General features: G+C 41.6%; 3 protein-coding genes across 6 annotated transcripts in view; 2 read left to right on the top strand and 1 right to left on the bottom strand.

The window, feature by feature from the left end:
* Positions 1–1883: 1883 nt before the first annotated feature.
* ndc1 (NDC1 transmembrane nucleoporin) lies at positions 1884–10521 on the top strand. Of its 2 annotated transcripts, XM_084008660.1 has the most exons (18): positions 1884–2039; positions 2761–2881; positions 2967–3068; positions 3576–3750; positions 3832–3967; positions 4248–4356; positions 4565–4616; positions 4777–4909; positions 5372–5464; positions 5549–5630; positions 5813–5974; positions 6058–6318; positions 6405–6517; positions 6997–7047; positions 7585–7648; positions 7744–7844; positions 8289–8449; positions 8541–10521. In XM_084008660.1, exons 1-18 carry the CDS (start codon positions 1902–1904, stop codon positions 8602–8604), a joined length of 2118 nt encoding a protein of 705 aa, XP_083864786.1. In that variant the 5' UTR covers positions 1884–1901; the 3' UTR covers positions 8605–10521. The 2 variants fall into 2 exon arrangements, with proteins under 2 accessions (XP_083864786.1, XP_083864787.1); XM_084008661.1 differs by lacking the exon at positions 6997–7047.
* On the bottom strand, positions 10221–16888 carry dcaf8 (DDB1 and CUL4 associated factor 8). 2 transcript variants are annotated; one of them, XM_084008662.1, is made up of 13 exons: positions 16659–16888; positions 16090–16166; positions 15903–15998; positions 15052–15719; positions 14833–14973; positions 14210–14304; positions 13878–13988; positions 13625–13755; positions 13352–13459; positions 13054–13184; positions 12614–12733; positions 12355–12471; positions 10221–12212 (listed from the first exon to the last, which is right to left on the bottom strand). In XM_084008662.1, the coding sequence occupies exons 2-13, from the start codon at positions 16124–16126 to the stop codon at positions 12102–12104; spliced, it is 1866 nt and encodes a 621-aa protein (XP_083864788.1). In that variant the 5' UTR covers positions 16127–16166; positions 16659–16888; the 3' UTR covers positions 10221–12101. The 2 variants fall into 2 exon arrangements, with proteins under 2 accessions (XP_083864788.1, XP_083864789.1); XM_084008663.1 differs by having other exon boundaries at positions 16732–16870.
* A 1839-nt stretch (positions 16889–18727) lies between these two features.
* Positions 18728–19419, top strand: part of LOC311013033 (guanine nucleotide exchange factor VAV3-like) — a 48448-nt gene continuing 47756 nt past the window's right edge. Inside the window, exon 1 of one of the 2 annotated variants that reach the window (XM_084008899.1) lies at positions 18728–19116. In XM_084008899.1, the coding sequence (XP_083865025.1) occupies positions 18913–19116 (204 nt within the window). In that variant the 5' untranslated portion in view covers positions 18728–18912. The remainder of the gene's footprint in view (positions 19117–19419) is intronic. The other variant, XM_084008900.1, reaches the window with a different exon arrangement.

The following is a 19419-nucleotide window of genomic DNA, read 5'->3' as shown; positions in this document are numbered from 1 at the left end:
ATAGTCGTATCGTAATCGTATTTCAGCAAATAATTTGTATTCACTTTTTCCAGTAAACTTTTAGTCTTTAGTTAGGAGAAGTCACCCTAGCTCCCACACGTGAAGGCAGCGTGACTCTTTTCCACCCTGCTCAAGACAGCTGCCAGCACATTTCAACAGTTAGACAGTTTAAATATTTAAGGGCGAGATTGCAGAGAGTGGCTAACTTAAACAGTGGACATTTGGCTGCTGCTGCTGCTGTTTTTCCCAACTCATCCATCTTAACTGTCGTGTGATCGAGCAAACTGATGGAATTACCGTGTCACTGTTTGGATGCACAGATAACCTGCAGTGGAAAAATGTTACTTATGTATGAAAAGCTTTTTTTCTGGAGGCACACAGCGTGTTGTCAGCACCTTGCATGCAGGGGAGCTCTGTTAATTCTTTGTTTCATATTTGCATTGATTAACAAGGGCAAAGTTCTCCGATTTAATTAACAAAATAGTAAAAAATTGTGTCACTTGAAACGGTGTCACAGGGATGGTGGCGCCCTAATTAATGGTCATTCTAGCCCCAGCTTTGAGTTACACAGGTGCTGCCTGTCAAACGGATAACCCTGTTAGAGGAATGTCACCTGCCTCAGTCTTAGGCATGCATGTAGCTGCTCGTGCTTGTCAAGTGGATTTACCAACACAATGCTTGAGGACTATTTGAATAACGTTTTAATTTTTTTTTAACTATTGTGATTTGGAAATCTTGCCAAAGGATGGCCACTTCAAATGGGAAAGGTGAAAAAGTGTCCAAATTTGAGACATTGAAACTTTTGGAGAAATGCAGAAAGGAAAGAGACGATTCCATGCAGAGAGAAAGTATTCTCAGAGAGAAACTCAGACAGTATGAGTCGAGAATGCGTTCAACTGAGGCTGTGAGACAGAAACTGAAGACCATGACGATGGACAACAAGGAGCTGAGGAAACAAGTGAAGGCTCTTCGTACTGAGATTGGACTTGAGTGCAGCCCTAAGTTCAATGGAAAGACCACAAAGGACATCATCAATGACTTTCATGAAAAGGAACGCGAGTGCAGTTCCCTGGTGGAGAAGGCTGGGAAACTGAGTCTCACCATTGATGATTTGACTTCAGAGTTGGCTAATACGGTCACCTCTAAAACCCTTTTAGAGGATCAAGTTCAGTCATTGCAGCAAAATCTCAAGGACATGACAAATAATCAACGGCGCTTGCTGAAGTTGTGGGAAGACAAGAAGGTCCAGAGGGAGCAGCACGCTCTCCCTGCAATTGGCCAGAAATCTCGACAGAAACCATCGGTCCATAAAGCAGTTCAAACTGAGATGTCCGTCGGTTCATCCCAAAAGCTCCCAGTCAATGCTTTTGAGACCAAGCCATTCTCTCTGGACCATGACAAAATGACAGTTTTGGATAAACATAGTTTTCCAACTTATGGAAATGGCTATCATCACGACAAGAAAGCTTTCATGCATGATGAAACTAAAGGAATACACAATTGATTTGACTCATTGACTGATAAGACAATAACACTCTGCATTGAGGAAGTAAAACAGAAATATGGAAAATAAATGTAAATAAAAAGACAAGTAAAAGGAGATGCAATTAAATTAATGTAAAGCTATTTCATGACTTGTGTTGGTGCATTTAATTATATGACAGTGTTATTATTTCAGTATTTGTATCACTCAACCTGACTTAAACTATTGTTTGTGAGCGTATTCCATTTGACTAAGCTTTCATTGGCCAGACTGCCTGACTTACAGTTATACATATTTTATTATTAATATTATTTTTTTTAACAAGCTCATTAAACTAAATTCGTGCGGCTGCGTTACTGGTAACAGGCAGGAACATGGACAACTTCTAATCGGGGTCCTTCAAGCCGAGGTCCTTTGAATGCATGTGGCGCGATATGGGAAACTGGAAAATAGTTTGACAGCCGGAGAGCCGAAGAGATTATTTTTCGCCGTTTGGCTCTCCGTTTATCCAAACAACATGTTTTCCGCAGAGCAAAGTTGTTGGTTTGTTCGCAAGGTGAGTCTTTAAACTCAAGTCCTCTTTCATAAAAGAGAAAACGTATCGTGTGTGCTAGCGTGCTAACTTCAGTTAGCCTTTCTGTTTATGCTAGCTCACCGGTGTGTGATGGCAGCTAACTTTGCTCATACAAATACAATAACACGTTTTAGAACAAGAGACATTTAGTTAAATAAGTAGATCAATAAATCGGATACTTTGTATTTAATATTTAACGTAACTAACGTATAAAACGAAACTCGGCAAAGAGACCTCTTAAACAATGTAATTAACGTATTAAAGAGGCAATGAACCGTTACTGTAACGTTTTTCCATTAATCTTATTAATGGATATTTATTGTTTAAATAAACGTGGTTGTGAAAAGCACTCACTGAATAAACATGACATCAATTCAGGGTAAAAAAAACACGGTATTATAACTAAACATCCCCCCCCCCCTCGATACATTAACACAAAAGAAAGCTTGTGTTGTGAACATTGCTAGTGTCTTCTTTAAACTTTTTACAGAGAAGTAAAACGAAATTAATATCCTGTAACCCAGAACAGCTCAAATCTTGAGCTAGGTAAGAAAAAAGAGGTCATAGACATAAACGCCAGAAAGGCCTTTTGTAATCACCGACATAGACAACAACGCAACAGAATACTTTATCAGTTTTAAGTTAAGGTTTATTCATGATTTTGTGTTTTTGTATGTATTTAAAGACTGACTTCCCTGTTCAGGTGATTTGCTGGAGAGCTGTGGCCAGTATTGCTTGGGCCGTCCTGTTGTTGCCACCCATCACAGCGGTTTTTGTAATCCTCAGCAGGTTCAGTCTGTTTTGCCCCATCCAGACGATATCTGGTCAGTCACCACGTACATCGTGACGTTTTACTCATGGTTTACAGAAGTTGTGTGAAGCTAACTGTGGGCTGATTCTTATATACAGATTGCCTCTCCTTCTTAACATGTGCAAGTGCGATCTTCTCCTTCATCCTGCTGTGTGGAGTGAACATCATAGTGGGCTTCCTCAACCTGGAGTATTATACAGGTGAATGGCCGGATGCTCTAAATATTGAATATTTCCTTGATTGAAGGCATCCTCCACATCTTGGAAGATTAATTAATCGGCAGCGACTGCTAACCCTAAATGGAATACAAGTCACTGCATGTATCATTTACACAGGATTAAGTCATTTGATACATTGTATCACTGTTATGAGCATTCATTGATTGATTAAAAAGTAATTACAAATGTCCGTCAGGTTTCTCAACCCCAAGTAATGCGTTTAGTTTCATAACATTGTAAACAAACGAGGAACTCAACATTTGTGAAAGTGTAATGAGGTTATTTTTTTATTTATCATAAATTCTCACAATAATGACTGTTTTATATATAACATATCATTTAAGTCAAATAAATCAATATGACGCATATACATTGCTAAATTTACATTCCGCTGAGTCTTAACTGATATACCTGCACATTCATATAATGCAGTTTTGGGAACTGTGTCTCGTTGGGTTGTAACTGATGGATTTTTCTGTTTCTCTTCAGTCATACCAACTATTGCATGCTCGAAAATTGCTCTGTTGGGTCAGCTGCTCCACCCTCGTCAGTTTGTCAACTCTCTGGCCCACTGTATCATGGGAATAATCGTGGCTTGGTGTTGTGCCATCACGATCGGGGGCAGATATGAGACAATAGGCTACCCTTGCACACAGCGTGATGGGTAAGCAGCTACCACATACAACGCATCATGTTGAGCTATGCATGCTTCATCTGCAGTCTAATTTCCTTAATGTGTTTTCAGCACCAACACTTCCCCTCCAATGTGTCTAAATGAGTATCACCTCAGCCTTCTGCTAGCTGGAGCCTTTGTTGGATTCTCTCACAGTCTGCTGGGTGTGATTTACAACATTAATTATGTCTCTTTTCACACTGTTCAGGTATGTGATGCAAGTTTATTCATTTATCTGACTGATACCATGCAAAGACTGAATATTTAAGAACTGTAGTCTCAGTGCCTTTTTGTCTTCATTTTGAGTCGGCCTCCATTTCATTTTAAATCTGTTTTATGTTTCTGCCAATCGATATGCATGCTTGCAGTGTCATAAACCCTGTTATCTCCAACTTCACAGATCAACCCAAACTTCAGAAAACTAACTTACACCTTTAGTTTATGGTTAATGTTGCTGTTGATGTTGACCTACTGTTGTTTTCCCGCAGCAATACAAATACCTTCGCTTTAAAGGATCCCTACCTTTGGTGGTGAAGTGCAGCGCCACTCAAGCACTTTACTCTGTCAGGAACTACATTGTTCTGTATTTCTTTTTTGGTAAGTGATCTCCGTTTACACATGCAACTTCAATAACAAATAGCTCTTACTGTTGTAACTGCAATAGGACTTGAAACTTTCATGATATTCTCCCAAAATGTCTCTTTATGTAGACATGCTTTTATATATTATTCAATTATTTTACCTAATCTCTGTTTTTAAAAATTTTTTTGTTAGAAGTGATAATGTTTACATTTCTTATTAACAGGATATATTCCAAAAGCATGGATTTGTAAGACACTAAATCTTCATTTGAACAGGTCAGTATGGATTTTGTTATGTGTCACGTAAATTTTATTTCTACAGCCCAATATCACAAATCACAGTTTGCCTCAAGGGGCTTTACAATCTGTATTCACACACATGCATGTAGCCACACGGTGCTGCATTAATGTATTTTTCTGTGATCTCCACCTCCAGCTCTGTCCACCCACTGGACAGCATAACTGGATTGCTGGACCTCTCCCTGCTCTACCACCAGTGGATTAGTGCCAGCTTCCTCCTCTTCACATGGCACATCACACTGCTGCTTTTTAGGATATACGTCACTGAGGTATGCCTATCAATAAAAGACAAAATGTATACAATTTCTAATATTGCAGTAGTGACATCTCTACACTTCTTGCATATTTTCCCCTTGGTATCTGTATAATGATAATAAAAATAATTTGATAAATTCTGGTTTTATATTTTATTTACCAGAATTAAGATTACCACCAGGACTCGGCTCAGTTCTGATTATCCCATCTGATTGCAAATTTGTGACAGTAATTGGCTTGAAAGTGGAGTTTTGGATTGTAGAGATGACTTCTGTTTACCTTTTTAATTATTTAGAGACACTAGGGGGCCATGTTGCCTCGAGTGGTCAAGTATCTAAAGAGTACCTGACTGAACTAGATTCTAATGTTCATGGTGAAAACGCCCCAGAATTCTTATCACCCGATCAATAAAATAACACTTGAGGAGTGCGACTTTGAGGTAAAATATGATGTAATATATTTCCTTTTATCTGCAGGTGTACAGTTTTCCTTTGCAGTCGTCTTTTACCGAGGATGCCCATCAGTGTCTTCCGAAAGTTCTTACCGACAAGCAGCCAATGATATTGAAGGTAGACAAAACGCTTCTCTTCACTTCTTTGTGCTTACTGACAATCACATTTGGGTATTGTAAGTTATCTTTTCCCATATTTTAGTTTCTAGCTCTGCAGGACTTGGCTCTTCTGTCTCAACACTCCCCGGCAAGACGCTGTGAGGTCTTCAGTCTGAGTCAGCCAGGTCTGTTATGTTGTCTACACAGGCAAGAGGTCATTGCCTAAGCTGTTATTGATTTATTTGTCTTGTGTAAAATGCATTTTGACGCCACATATTCAGATTTAGAAGTACCTTACAATACAAGTAATATATATATATATATATATATATATATATATATATCTTTTAATTTGTGTCTATCCCAGGTGGCCATCCTCACAACTGGAACGCCATCAGTAAGGAGTGCCTGTCTCTGCTGGCTGATCTGACCCAGAGACTCGTAGCCTATCATGACACTGTAGCAACCAACGGGAGGGCCAAATCACTGTCTACTGGGAGTGAAAGGAAGACTTCCTCTGAGACATCATGTATGTTGTGATAAAAACAAATAACTTAATTGATTATGCCCAGGCCCATTTATCAATTCTATCCCACTTTTTCTTCTTGAAAGTAACCCCAGGTAAAGAAGATCTGATGATCTCGAGGCCAACTTTCCAGATGAAAACCCCAGCGTCGGTCTTTGCACGCTCTATTGTTGGCAGCCAGCAGAGCCCTCTGATGGCCCCGTTCACTCCTGACCTGGACAGCCCTTTTGTTTCACCTGGCCTTCGCCGTCTTACCGCTCCTGTGGACCCATGCTCGCCGTGGTTTGGCACAGTGCAGAGCCCACACATCATGAGGAGAGCGCCAAAACTCTGGTCCACCTCCACAGGTGAGAAGAAGCTAATGGAAGACATGAGATCAAAACAGACACGTTATGGACCAAATTACTTTGTTATTTACCATCTCTCTTTGCAGATTCACAGGTCAGTGGCAGTCCCCTGGCATCCCCTGCCTCTGTTCCCAGTCCAAAGCAGGAGCCGTCCAAACCAAGTCGCCTGGCTCAGTTCCTCCAGAACAGAAAAGAACAGGTACTTCAGTCATGTCACAATATAGAATTGCAATATAGAGTAGATATTAAAATGCTTATGCAGCTTTGACAAAAGGCTTTTCATACTTAAACAGAGGGCTCTGTCAATTATCATTTTTTTTAACTTTCTAAAATGATCAATCAGAGAGTTGTCTCTCTTACAGTGATTGACCAGGAAGTGCACAAATCAATCACTCTAGTGAGACAGCAGTCTGTAGCCTTGTTACTAAGTTTTTATTTTATTTTATTTATTTATTTATTTTTTACTAATGATAACTTCTGCTTTATACAATAAAGATTACATCATCCGTCTTTTTTCTCAATGAGTGTACACCCATCTTAAGATTGAGAATATTCCTGATTTGTTGTGGTGCTCGTAGCCTAGGGTTGGGCCTGAAAAGTTATTCTGTCTACATTTCTGTTATATCATGTTGTCATTTTTGAAAGCAAAACAACTTTATACTTAATTGTCTCATTCAGGTTAAAAATTTCTTGGCAAAGCGCGTGCTGATAATGTATTTGTTTAACAAGGTAAGGATGTGTGGCATGTGCATGCTGTCTCCTGTAGATTTTCTGAACACTCTGAGGGTCTCCAAGCATGCTCTCATCTGATAGTAGATTTTCATTCAGTTTTACTAAATCTTAACAACCTCACCTACCAAGCATCACTAATTTAATTCCTGGTTTTGGGCTTAATTGTGCACACATTTCTCATTCACTTCTTTTCCATTCACATACCTGTTACAATACAATGTTAGAAATGATTTGTAAAGCCTGATTTTAAGGAGGTATGTAATGTAGTTTGACCCAATAAAATGAGAAATAATGTCCTTGCGATCATATGAGAAGTATGGGGTACTGATATGTTAATCATAGCCAAATATAGTTGCCTATTTGTAGAAAGTAGATTTAGTCTGTTTATGCATCCTCCATCGATCACATGCATGTTGTAGTGTAGTCTCACTAAAACCTGTCCAATCTAACAACTTGTTGGTTTGTCAGTCTGCTATAAATATGCATCTGTCTGTTCAGAAGAAAACTCATGCTAGTTCACGTGGTCTCTTTTAGCTTCCAGAGGCCTCCAGTCAAGCTCTGTTTGCAGACAGCCAAGCTCACATTTGGGCTTTAGAAGGTGGGAAGAAATTGTGGACCTTTTAATTTCATTTGATATGTTGCCGTCTCTCCCATTGATACATGTAAGTGATTATGTCCTCTAATATCCTCCAGGGCTGTCTTACCTTGTTCAAGCCTCCTTCTCAGAAGACCAGTTTGGGGTTGTACAGACTACATTACCCACTATACTCGGCTGCATGCTGCTCTTACAAGAGGTAAGCTGTCATGGTTTATTGCAGCTGCCCTGAAAGCACATAATGGCGTTGCAACAATGATTAAAAAAAGTGATTGCTGTCAAACATCATAGTCCCTGCTGTATTTTACTGGGTGTGTGGATTGACTTCGTAACTACAAACTAAAAACTGAAACTGCAGTGCTTTGGTTTTAGACACTTAAGAGAGTAAATGAGGCAGGTGTCACCTTGCATCAGTGTATGAATGTGTGAGTGTGAATCTGTGAATGTAGACATGTAGTGTAAGATTGAATGTAGGAAGTGCTCTCACATGTTTTTGCATGTTAAAGACTAGCTTTACATTTGACAAGAAATGGAGGCATCATGGAAACAGTAAATTGTACAGCTACTGATCATATTGTCACAGACGCACCAGATCATTATGCACCCACTGACAGCAGTTCTTTCCCGTCCTCCTCATCTTCAGGCCGTAGATCGGCACTTCAAGCTGCCTCACGCCTCCAGTAAGCCCGTCAGATCGGCCAGCAGCTTGGGAGACTCGACTCACAAAACATTGCGCTTTGCTCTCAGGGCAACTCTCAAGACTGCCATCTACAGGATAACAACTACTTTTGGAAATCACTTAAAGTAAGACCTGTCATCAAAATGGACTTTGTTCAAATCACAAACAATACAACGCAGAGTACACATTTGTAATACTTCAATTTTGAATCCTCAGCGCTGTTCAGATGTCTGCAGAGCACCGGAAAAGATTGCAGCAGTTTCTGGAGTACAAGGAATGACACACCGGACACTTGGCCCTTGTGCCGTCACCTTCTTATTTGTGTGTGTGCGCGTGTGTTAGGATAAGTGAGGCAACAAGTGAAAGCCCATGACAGTGCCTCTTTTAATATTTATGTCTGCACTATGTCATGTCGGATTGTATTTGATAGTCTAGATCGTATCTCTGACATGGATGAGGCGTGGGCTTCCTGCCCAAATGACAGACTGAAACGGGTTGGAAGCCCAGCTGTAACCTCCTGTGTTGTTTGAGATATTTGAACTAGCTCTCTGTATACATGAGCAACTCATTCCTAAAGATACGTTTACTTTGTATTGCAAAAATATATATATCAAGTAATCATATTTGACTTTCAATAATTGGGATGAGTTGTAATGGGCACTGCATTTGTACAATATTTTTTTTTTTTTTGTATATTCCATGTGATTACCAAACGTTTTGCATTTGGTGTGAGGAGCGAGAGAGATGTTGTGTCAGAGTGATGACAAAGAAGCTGTTTTCTTAAGTTTCACAGGTGTCTGAAATGTGTTCCGGATAATACATCCATTTTTAAAATCTGGTTTTGTTCTAAACACCAGCCCGGAGAAGTAGTTTACTGTAAGCTGTGCACATCAGGTCAGGTACTCCAACTAGAAAACACACCACAGCCACGCTAGCTATTTGTGTTCCTCAGTTCTGTTCATGTGAAATAAGGGCCGTCTCTCATGTTGGATCACTTCCAACAAATATTGAGTTTAAATTCCCACTCCAACAAACTTGAATAAAAGAATGATGTAAATACTATTTTTTTTTATCATTTATCTGCTGAAACAAGTAGATCATGAATGATCTACTGCTCCCATTGTTTTTAATTCTATATATAGATTAAGTTCTAATGGAAAAAAAATAAATGAGAGGCCATGGGGATAAGAAAGTGGAGTGCATTGACTGAACTGAAGATGGCTCTTGTCCTCCGAAGTGCTTAAAACAATACAATAGGCCTTTTCCACAACAGACCCGACTTGTCCTTGTAGAAAGGGCACAGCTGCTAATGACTTGAAGACTCCAATTTATTCAAGCGTCTCAGTAGGCTGTGACAGTGAGCCAGCTAAATGAAATGGGACACAATCTATTATTTACACCGGTGCCTTTCTGACTGTGACGTCAAAATCGGACGGAAAAAGTGAAAAAAGAGCTATTGACTTTAAAGCAAAATGCTTTATCAGTAGTTATACAGGAGACTTAATTACAATCTATTGTTCTTCCAAAAAAAATCTGCAGAAAAACCCTGATGGTAATCCTGTAATGTTAAAGCTGTTGTGGATATTCTGTAGTTGTATCACTCTAGGATAAGAGTTAAACTGTTTTTATAAGAACATTTTTTGTTACGGTTTTTATATGAACATTTGAATAAAAAGCTTGTATTACATACCGACTATAGTTGCACTATGGGAAATGCAGGACCCAGTGTTTTGGCCTAAACTTCTAAATTATGAGTCAGTCTGCTAAACTAGTGACAAAAGCTCAAGCCTCCACATGAAGAATAGGACATTGGACGGCCACCAATGTTAATCACATAAAAATGAATACACATGTTAAAATAACACAGAATGAGACCATAACATGACAACAGCATCAAGAGCACTGTCATTTTGTTTATTGCACGAATCGTACACATTTCCAACTTAACTGGTAGAACGCAATATTAGGCAGTGATGGACAAAAAAATTGTTCATCGAATGCCTTTTTATGTATACAAGATGCCAAAAATAGCCAGTGGGAAAATCTGGATACGACTGTCTCAAATGATAGTTGAAGATTTAGAAAGGAAATACTGTTTTTTTTTTTTCTTGAAAGAGAATCAGAACATGCATACATTACAGCTGTTCTGTTCATAACAGAAGGATGTCATTCATAAAAAGGAAAAACTGAAGAAAAATGGTGTTTTGGGTCAACTTTTTTTTTTCTCTGGATTTTAAAAGTACTTTGTCCTCATATAGAATATAAACCTCTGCATCAATACCAATCAAATGTTTTGACATCTTTTTTTTTCTTCATTTTTTTGAAGTCAAACAGCATTTGCTAAAGTTGATTTTGTTTTTACAGTTTTAATATACATTTATATATGTACATAGAAATTCAACTAACTAGAGTTCTCATAGAAAATGAGAAAAGCTGGACTTTATCGCTCTCACACAACAAATGACTGGCAAGCATATTGACCCCCCACCCCATCCCTCGTCTTTGAGCTGTTCAAATGTGTCTGAAAAATGTCATTCAGCGATTGATTGGAGACTGTTAACAACACAAGAGTGGTTTTTCAGGAACCACGTGGTTATTGCTCCAGTCTCAATTGGCACATAGGCAGTGTTTCAATTGGGATTTGATCCAGGTTGGTTCTGGCTCTTTTAAATGACACAGTTCCCCAACCGAGCCCCACATCAGTCCTCATCCTATGCACATGCTGAACACCATCCGGGATTTCCTGTCAAAGGTGGAGAGCGAGAGTGAGGGAGGAGGAGAAGGAAAGGCTGGTGGAAGCAAAAGAAAACCTCTTCTTCCTTAGTCAAAAAACAAAACAACAAATGCTTAAGTGCAAAATATCTCCCACTCCAAAAAAAAAACAACTTAACTTGACTGTGGGGTTTCCAATGAAGCATACAAGACAAGAGCCTCCCTGCCCCCCCCCGAAATCACACACAGTCAGTGTCACATATTTGTCTGCGTCTCAAACTAAAGTGTCCCTGATTCAAAGTGCACCAAGTAGTGAGGGCGAGGTTGGTGGAGACAGGAGGAGAGGGAGGACCTTGAGCATGTCGGGTGATGCAGCATGTAGGGATCTAGTAGTCCTCGGAGAGAAAACGTGAAAAATGCAACAGGTTTCACAAGCTCAGGGAAAGAAATCAGTATGAGACTGGGGTGATGCAGTGAGGTGTACCTGGGGTTTCCCTCTACGAGATCAAATCTCAAAAGTAAGTCACATTAAGGGGATGAGTCCGAGAGCAAAAAGGTGTGCTACTAAGAGAAGGGGCATTGTGTGCTGGTGATGTATAGCTTCCTATGGAGTACCTAAAAGAGGCGCTTGTTGCCATACACGCACTGTACATTGTTGTGGGGCTAGACAGAGCATATAGATAATGTATGGACAAGCAGCCGCCTCCAAGTGGTTTATAGGGATGTACACACTCACTAAACCTCTTTGTACAATCTCAAAAAACACAATTCTAGAAGTTTGTATGCAGTTATTATATGCACACTCAAAAAACTGCTGGGAAACCAGGCGTTAAGCATCTCTGTCACTCTGCTTCAAAAGTATCGTAATCATGTTTTTTGATCTGTGCGAGTTTGTATGTGTGTAACAAAAAAACAAAAACAAGTTGTTGACTTGTTTGAGTACCAGTGTGTCAATAGTGCTTGCCTATGTGCATCAATTCAAGGGCAATAAAGTGTGTGTATGTATGCGTGTGTGTGTGTGTGTGTGTCTGTCTGTCTGTGTGTGTCTGTATGTACGTGTGTGGCTCAGGAGGACATGCACTGGACATGGTCTGGACCTCCTTCCTCTTCATCTGAGGAATCTGGAGAGCTCCAGGACTCATCTGTGTCTGCTGCTTCTGCACCCTCACGGCGGGTCTGTGTTGACACAAAGAGGAGAACAGACACAAGTAAGAGACTATTTTGGCCTCAAATAGTAATATCAACTGCATCCTACATGCTTTTGAACTCCAAAACATAATTCACATTTGTTAGTGTATTGCAGCGTTTGAGAGCTCACCCTCTGAGGTCGTCTGTTCCTCATGTGTCTCATCAGGAACCATAGCAGCTGGGTGTCGTACTGGTCACCGTGGCGCACGCTGTCCTCGTCGCGCTCTCGCTTGTTTTTCTTCATCACCTTGACAAATGCAACAAGACTTCTCGTTAAACTGGGTTTGTTTAATATCCGTCGATTTAAAACCGTACAGCATGCAGTCATAACTGGCCACCCAAATGCAGTTTAATGTGAGATTAGCTGTGGACAGACAGCGATAGAATACCTCTTTTAGACCCTTGAGTCCTGTGGGGCTTTCAGCTGTGGGAGCCCACAGTTTGATGTCATGGTCCAGCCCACTGGTGGCCATACCTGGCAGATGGGGATGTGGTTCCAAACAGTTCACCTGTAGTGGTGGAGGGTAGACAAAATGACTGATATGACAACATAAAGGTGACGTTTGAATGTTGGTGAAGCTAGAAAGAGAATATTCTTGGGATAGATGTCTCAGCAGCAAAAAGCCAACTCTGCTGTCAACATACAACCAGTACATAGTGCAAGTGTTTTTTATCACAATAACATGTAAAAAAATTGTATTTTGTTGCAACTGAATACAAATGCTGGGCAAGAAGATTAAAAAAAAAAAAAAACACTACCAACCAAGTGTGTTTGTACAGCCTTTCCTCAGGGATTTATAAACCCAACAAAGGGATATATATCACTCACCACTCCTCCCCTGTCTCCCTCCATAAACTGGACGATGCGAGCAGAGTACTTGTCCCACAGATAGATGTGTCCACAGTCACTGCCACTGACAACAAACTCACTGCATGGCCCATAGAAGTTCACCCCCTTCACTGGAAGAGAGAGGTGGAGATGAGAGAGGATAATGCAGAGTTTTCATTGGTCAGATCATGAAAGCATAAATTCAGGCTATTGCCGAGTATGGTTTTTATAACGGTGGATAGATGCGAAGGGCATTACTTCATTACTGTTACAAATGATTGGGAACCGAGTATAACACCTGTAGCATTATTGCGGTGTCCCTTGTATCTCCTGCGATAGTCAGCCCCATCACTGTGGTTGGAGTCAAACAGGTAGATGTCCTCGTCATTGTAACTGGCCAGGAGCTCTGCAGGAGGTCAAACAGTCTTTTTTTTAATTCCCTTTATAATAATAAGCTCAGCTATGTTGCAGATCGCAGAAAAATAGATTTGATTGGACAAGTCAATTCTGTAAAATGTTTCTGCTTTTTTTTCTTAAAATATATTCAATAAGTAAGTTTTTTTTTTTTTACCTGTGCCATCATGACTGTACACAAGGCAGGTAATGTTGGTTTTGGACTCACTGGATACCAGATGTGAAGGACAAAACTTTTTCAGTACCCCATTGTTATCATTCTCATTGATCTTCCTCTGGTCATAGATCCTAAACAGGGTGAGGCGATGAGGAAGTGAGAAAAAGAAAAAAGGAACTCAGAAGAAGCATCTAAAAAGAGAGTAAGCGACAACATCAAAGATTATTATCTAGAACCTCAACCTGCTCCGTACCTCACATACTGATCTCTTCCGCCCACCGCAAAGTGTTGTGTCTTCGCCGGGTTGACAAAGATGGTGTACAGTCCCACTTTTTTATCACCCTCCTTTACCACCACCAGTTTACTGCCACACAAATTTAAGGAGACACATGAAAACAAGAATGTTAGCTCTGGAAAGGTTGTTGTGTGTATGGCGAACAGGAAAGTTGGCAAAGAGGAAAGTGTTCAAAAGTGGAAGTTGTCAGTTGTGTCGTAGTTTATGATATTTTGCCCGCCTATTGTCATTTTGGTTAAAATCCAATTCCTGAGGTGGGTAATTTAAACTTCAACAATGGTATCACTCACTTGGCGGGACGGTCAAGACGCAGGTCAATGCCAAACACCACGGCATCTTCTCCAGCAGACAGAAAGGAGCAGGGGGAATCTGGCTCAAGGGCCAGCTGGAACCAAACAGGTAGAAACTCAAATTACTGCCTCGCAGTTGTATGCCTCCACCAAACAGTGAAGTTGAAGTTTATCTATGTCTATCGAAAAAGTCATCACCTCACCTTTTTTTCTATTAGACATTTGTGTGAGATTGTCATAATTAGCATATAACTTAAGTTAAAACATGCAGCGTGCTCTTCATCAACACATATATTAACAGTTCATATTTGGGTCCAAGTAGACGTTTGTTCCAGTTGAAATTAAATTCCCTTCAGGCTGAGATGTGAATGGGACAGATGTGAGGTCACGGTGACCTTGGCCTTAAAAAAAAAGCCCTGCAGGTGTGATATCGCATTCACAAGAATGGACAGGCCGAAAACACAATGCCTCCAGCTACAGCTGTTGCCGCCACAGAAGAACACACACAGATGGGAGACTTTACTTAATAATTAGGACATGAGGGTAAATATATTCATCACAACTGCAATTTATGGCATAAACACCTTGACACTTCCATTCGCACATGCGGTACAAACACTCACCTTGTGTGCTGCCCCTTTGTGCTGCGCTACCCGCTTGGTGTTCTTGCAGCGCTGTGTGGCAGAGAGCTCCGCCACCCTGATCTGACCATCTCGAGCACACATGGCCAAAGTGGAGTCTCCACTGTGAGGCAGGAACTTTGCCTGTGGACATTAAGGACGGGGGACAAGATTAATTTTCTGATTCTTTGCTCGTGAGACGTAACTCTCGTCTTCCCTTACCTGGAAGACATTGCTCTTGTGGCCACTGTCGAACTCCAGCTCAGCGCGGCGCACAGCCCAGTCCCAGATGACCACCCGCAGGTCATCGCTGCCCGATGCCAGGCGCGTGCCCGATGGGTTGAAGTGCAACGTGTTGACGCAGCCCGTGTGCCTCTCCAGTCGGCCCTGCAGCTCCAGCCTCTGCACAAGACCACGGGCTCCACACACGCGCCTCACAAACTGGCGCGACTCCCTGCCGATCTCCCTGGAGCGCAGCGAGGGAATCGCCCGCCATATGGGGCCACGCAGGTCACAGAGCTCCGCCCCCAGCCACGCCTCCATAGCCTCGTCGTCGTCCTCGTCATCTTTCTGCTCCTCTTCGTCGTCGTCCTCCTCGTCGTCGTCCTCGTCTGAGGTGCTGGAGTGATTGGTGCCACCGCCGGGTCTATTCCTCTTTCTAGTTGCCCTTTTCCCACCATCTTTAACCCTCGCCCTCTCCCGTCTGCCTCCCTCACTCTCTCTTTCGCCATCCTCAGTCAGGGAGTAAAGGCCGCTGCCATCCATGCTGTCTGTGTCTTCTTCTTCCTCCTCCTCCTCCTCCTCCTCCTCCTCCTCTCGCTCTCTGTTTGCCCCCATCTCTACTTCCACATCTGGTTTCTCTCCAGATGCCTCTCCTGTTTCTTTGGGAGCTACAGAAGTAGGGAAAGCCAGAGCAATAATAGATACATGTAAAACATGGCTGTCTCACTGGGAGAAAAAAATTATAAAGGTACAACTGCATTAATGCATAAATTCAAAAGAACAAAGATTCAAGCAAAGTTTTTTACCATCACTTTTATGAAGAGCTGTTAAATTACAAGAGTGTTTGTTACCATCTTGAGAAGAAGACGGTGTTTGTCCCTCTGTGCTTCCAGAGGCATCCGTCTCCTTGTGTTGCTCTTCATCTGGTTCTGGTTCTTCAGAGCCGCCTGGTGAAAGCAAACATGTCCTCAGATTACCTGTCTGTCTGCGCCGAGGAGCATGACAGCTCGCACAGTGATGGTCACAGTTATCCTTTACCCTTAATCGCAGTGGATTTGCCGTCAGCCTCAGCCATTCTGTCTCCCTTTGTCCTGCGTCGACCCGAGGAAGAACCTCTGGAGAGAAAAAAAAACAACAAAACAATATGAAGGTTGTTTATTAAAAACAAACACATATTAAGATAACGGACAACCTGTTTGCACAAGTGTGCCGACGCCATCGCTTCAACCGCTGAACTATTGTCAACTAGCACGCCGCACTGTGTGCCGTAGGGCACAAGTTACCTGGTAGCGTCGTAGCTTCCGAACTAACAGCCGGGTGACGTTACGACCGTCTACCGCCGACATAAACAAACTAACCCGCTTGGTAGCTGGCTCACAGGCCCGACTAATGCCATATTTCTGCTCGGTGGTGCTTAACAGTGCATTGTCCTCTGCAATGCTACACTGTTGTCAACGCGAGCGAGCGCGACCACAGCCTGCGCCAGGCTAACGTACGTTGAAAGCAAACGCTGCTGTCAGTCCTGCTTAGCAAACAAACAGCCGCTTGTCCAAAACGGAGAAACGGCTAGCGTTGTTTTGGTGGCTAACTAGCATAGCTTGCGTTACCTCTACTCGAAGGCCCGACGAGGCGTACTTCTTAGTTTAGTCCTAATCTTTATTGCAGGTTTATTTCCCCCACCTCACTACTTAGCAGTAGAGCTAACTTAAGTGCCTCGGCTAGGAGTTCTCCGACCGTGGGTACACGACATTAGGAATGCGTGCACAAAGCTATTTGTACAGGGCAGCCTATAAGGCAAGCTAACTGCGTTCACACAAGGTTGACTGCTCTGTTTATGTTTTGACGGTTGAGTTTTTATTGGTTCCATTTCCGGTGTCGTGCTCGCTTCCTTTTTTTCTCTCCGGAAGTTTACAGAGGAGCTCCGCGAGGCATAATAATAACAACAATAATAATAATAATAATAATAATAATAATAATAATAATAATAATACTACACCTTATGAAATAGCACGATGTGTATTAAAATTTATGAATGTATTAATATGTATCTAGTGAGGAGGATACATTGTGACATTAATTAATTTAAATACTTTCTTAGTTTATTTTCCTCATCTATGCCTGGGATAAAAATGATCTACTGGGAACTTCTTCCTATTCTCTGAGCAAGAGTGTACAGAAATTTAGTAATATGCAAAAATCTAAATCTAGTGCTCATAATGATGGCCGTAAAAGTAGCTAGACTCATCTCACCTTCTTCAAGACAGGGAAGCATGATTAGGCAATAAAGCCAGATTTTGACACATTATTATCATATGCGGTTGCATGCTTTACATTTAATTCATGATGAGCAACCACTTTAACATTACACAGTAATTTTCTCTATTGTTAATACAAAACGATATTGATTTGGTTAGCGTTAAACACATTTCCCACCAATCCCTTTAGAATATATTAGATTAACCTGCTATAGACGAGGGTTTTCATTGTTACACTTTTCCTACCTCCAATTAAAAATGTCCAATTCTTAACATCTACTTCAGATCAATTCACAACATACCTGACACCACATCCTACAGCACAAGATGTGTCCTGTTGGTGGGTATTTGAATTGCAGTGTAGTGTTCTTTTGTGTTGAAGTAATCAAAAGAGCATGTTGTCCTGCATTACTTGCTTTACTCTTATACAAGTTGAAGTTTATGAGCCTGTTCAGTGTCTGAGGAAACATCTGGATCCCTCATTCAGACTAAAGCAAGTTGGGATCCCCCAGCTTCCTTCCTGTGTTTATGTCATGGGCTTAATGACAGTGATCTACATGAAATCCCATGCAAGGACGACATCCTTCTCCCTGTCTCTGTTAGATGCCTTGATTATTTGCTATCTAACTTATAGAAACACAAACTAGCTATTGAAAGAGAGGTCACAGCTTCTCAGACATATATAGAACAAATAACTCAGATTAGTCACCTGTCAAATAATCCACATGGAATGTCAGCTGACATGGGAGGCTGTGAGGGGAAAGGATTACTCAGCAACACACACAATTGCCCATAGAATAAATTGGATCTGAATAATTAAATAAGTGTTGAAATCTTTAGTCGGTTAACCAGTTCGTCAACCAAATGCTGGTTACAGCTTCGAGACTGTGAAGATTTGCTACTAGGCTAAATATATGTATATATATCCTATTTCGATGGTATTTGATTCTTGGTCAGGCTACTAAAAATAATTTAAATATGGAAGCATGGGCATTTAGAGTTTATAGAGCAAATCGCTTGAAATAATAATTTGAATTGACAATGAAATAACCATTAGTTGCAGTCCATGAAACCAACAGCCATAATGAATGAGAGTTTTAATGGCTACCAACAGCTGGAGGACCAGCATAAATAAAGCTTTTGACGTGCGTTTTGCCCTGATCGACTTAACATTTGCATTCAAGGTGGAAATAACCTGCGTTGACTTCTGTATAATAGATCTAAACAATAGGTTAAGTTTCACATAGATGGGGTTTTGCAGGCCTAGTTTCACTGCAGCTGTATACATTGACTCATAACCAATTTCGGAAGTAGGGGCTTATTTTACGACCACCTCTGTGTAATCATGACAGAAGAAGGAAGGGGAAGTTCAAGCAGTCAGAGAGGGTTTGGCGACAGCTGTGCAGCGCTCATAAGCCGCAGCAGCTCTCTGCGTCCTCCAGAGGCGATGCTGCTGCTGCTGCCGCTGCTGGAGTTTGGAGAGACGAACCGGAGCCGCTGAGCGCAGCTATCATGCCGCGCACGGGCTTTAGATAGAGGTCAAAGTTGTGTTTTTTTTAATTATTTTTTTACATGTGTCAACAACTTGCTTGGTTTCGCCGACAACATGGAGTCCTGGAGGCAATGTGCGCTGTGGCTGATCAGCTGCAACGTGCTGCCCGCGAACCACCGGGTGACCGCGGACAAGGCGCAGGTGTTCGACCTGGCGCAGACCCTGCGGGACGGGGTGCTGCTGTGCCAGCTGCTCAACAACTTGAGACCTCACACCATCAACCTGAAGGAGATCAATCTCAGGCCGCAGATGTCACAGGTACACGAAAACTGTTTTTCTGCGCTCCGTTCAAAAGCAACTTGGGGCTCGTGACGTTGTGCAGAGAAACGGCTGCGAAATCCAAAACTAGTGTTGTGCCGGACGTGGAAGGGATTTAAAAGCATGCCACAATGGCACACAACGTTAAGTTAAGTTGCCTGTTTAGACATGATGATGGAGGAGTCCAAATCAGTGTCACTTCTGCTTTTGGAACTCTGACTGTGGTATGCGTGAGGTAGGCTAGATTCTTACGTATACACAGTAGAACATGTGATGGGAATAAAGCACACTATAAACCACATT

Source organism: Eutrigla gurnardus, assembly GCF_963514095.1.
Source record: "Eutrigla gurnardus genome assembly, chromosome: 4".
Lineage (NCBI taxonomy): Eukaryota > Metazoa > Chordata > Actinopteri > Perciformes > Triglidae > Eutrigla > Eutrigla gurnardus.
Note: the sequence above shows the minus strand (reverse complement) of the source record. Positions and strands in the feature narration are given on the sequence as shown.

Coding starts and splice junctions, on each gene's coding strand:
- ndc1 (XM_084008660.1), top strand. CDS start 1,902: ATGCATGTGGCGCGATATGGGAAACTGGAAAATAGTTTGACAGCCGGA. Junction 3,069..3,575: donor CAACCTGGAGTATTATACAG/GTGAATGGCCGG, acceptor GTTTCTCTTCAG/TCATACCAACTATTGCATGC. Junction 5,975..6,057: donor GACTTCCTCTGAGACATCAT/GTATGTTGTGAT, acceptor TCTTCTTGAAAG/TAACCCCAGGTAAAGAAGAT.
- dcaf8 (XM_084008662.1), bottom strand. CDS start 16,126: ATGGCTGAGGCTGACGGCAAATCCACTGCGATTAAGG. Junction 13,460..13,624: donor GTACAGTCATGATGGCACAG/GTAAAAAAAAAA, acceptor GACCTCCTGCAG/AGCTCCTGGCCAGTTACAAT. Junction 12,213..12,354: donor GGAACAGACGACCTCAGAGG/GTGAGCTCTCAA, acceptor GTGTCAACACAG/ACCCGCCGTGAGGGTGCAGA.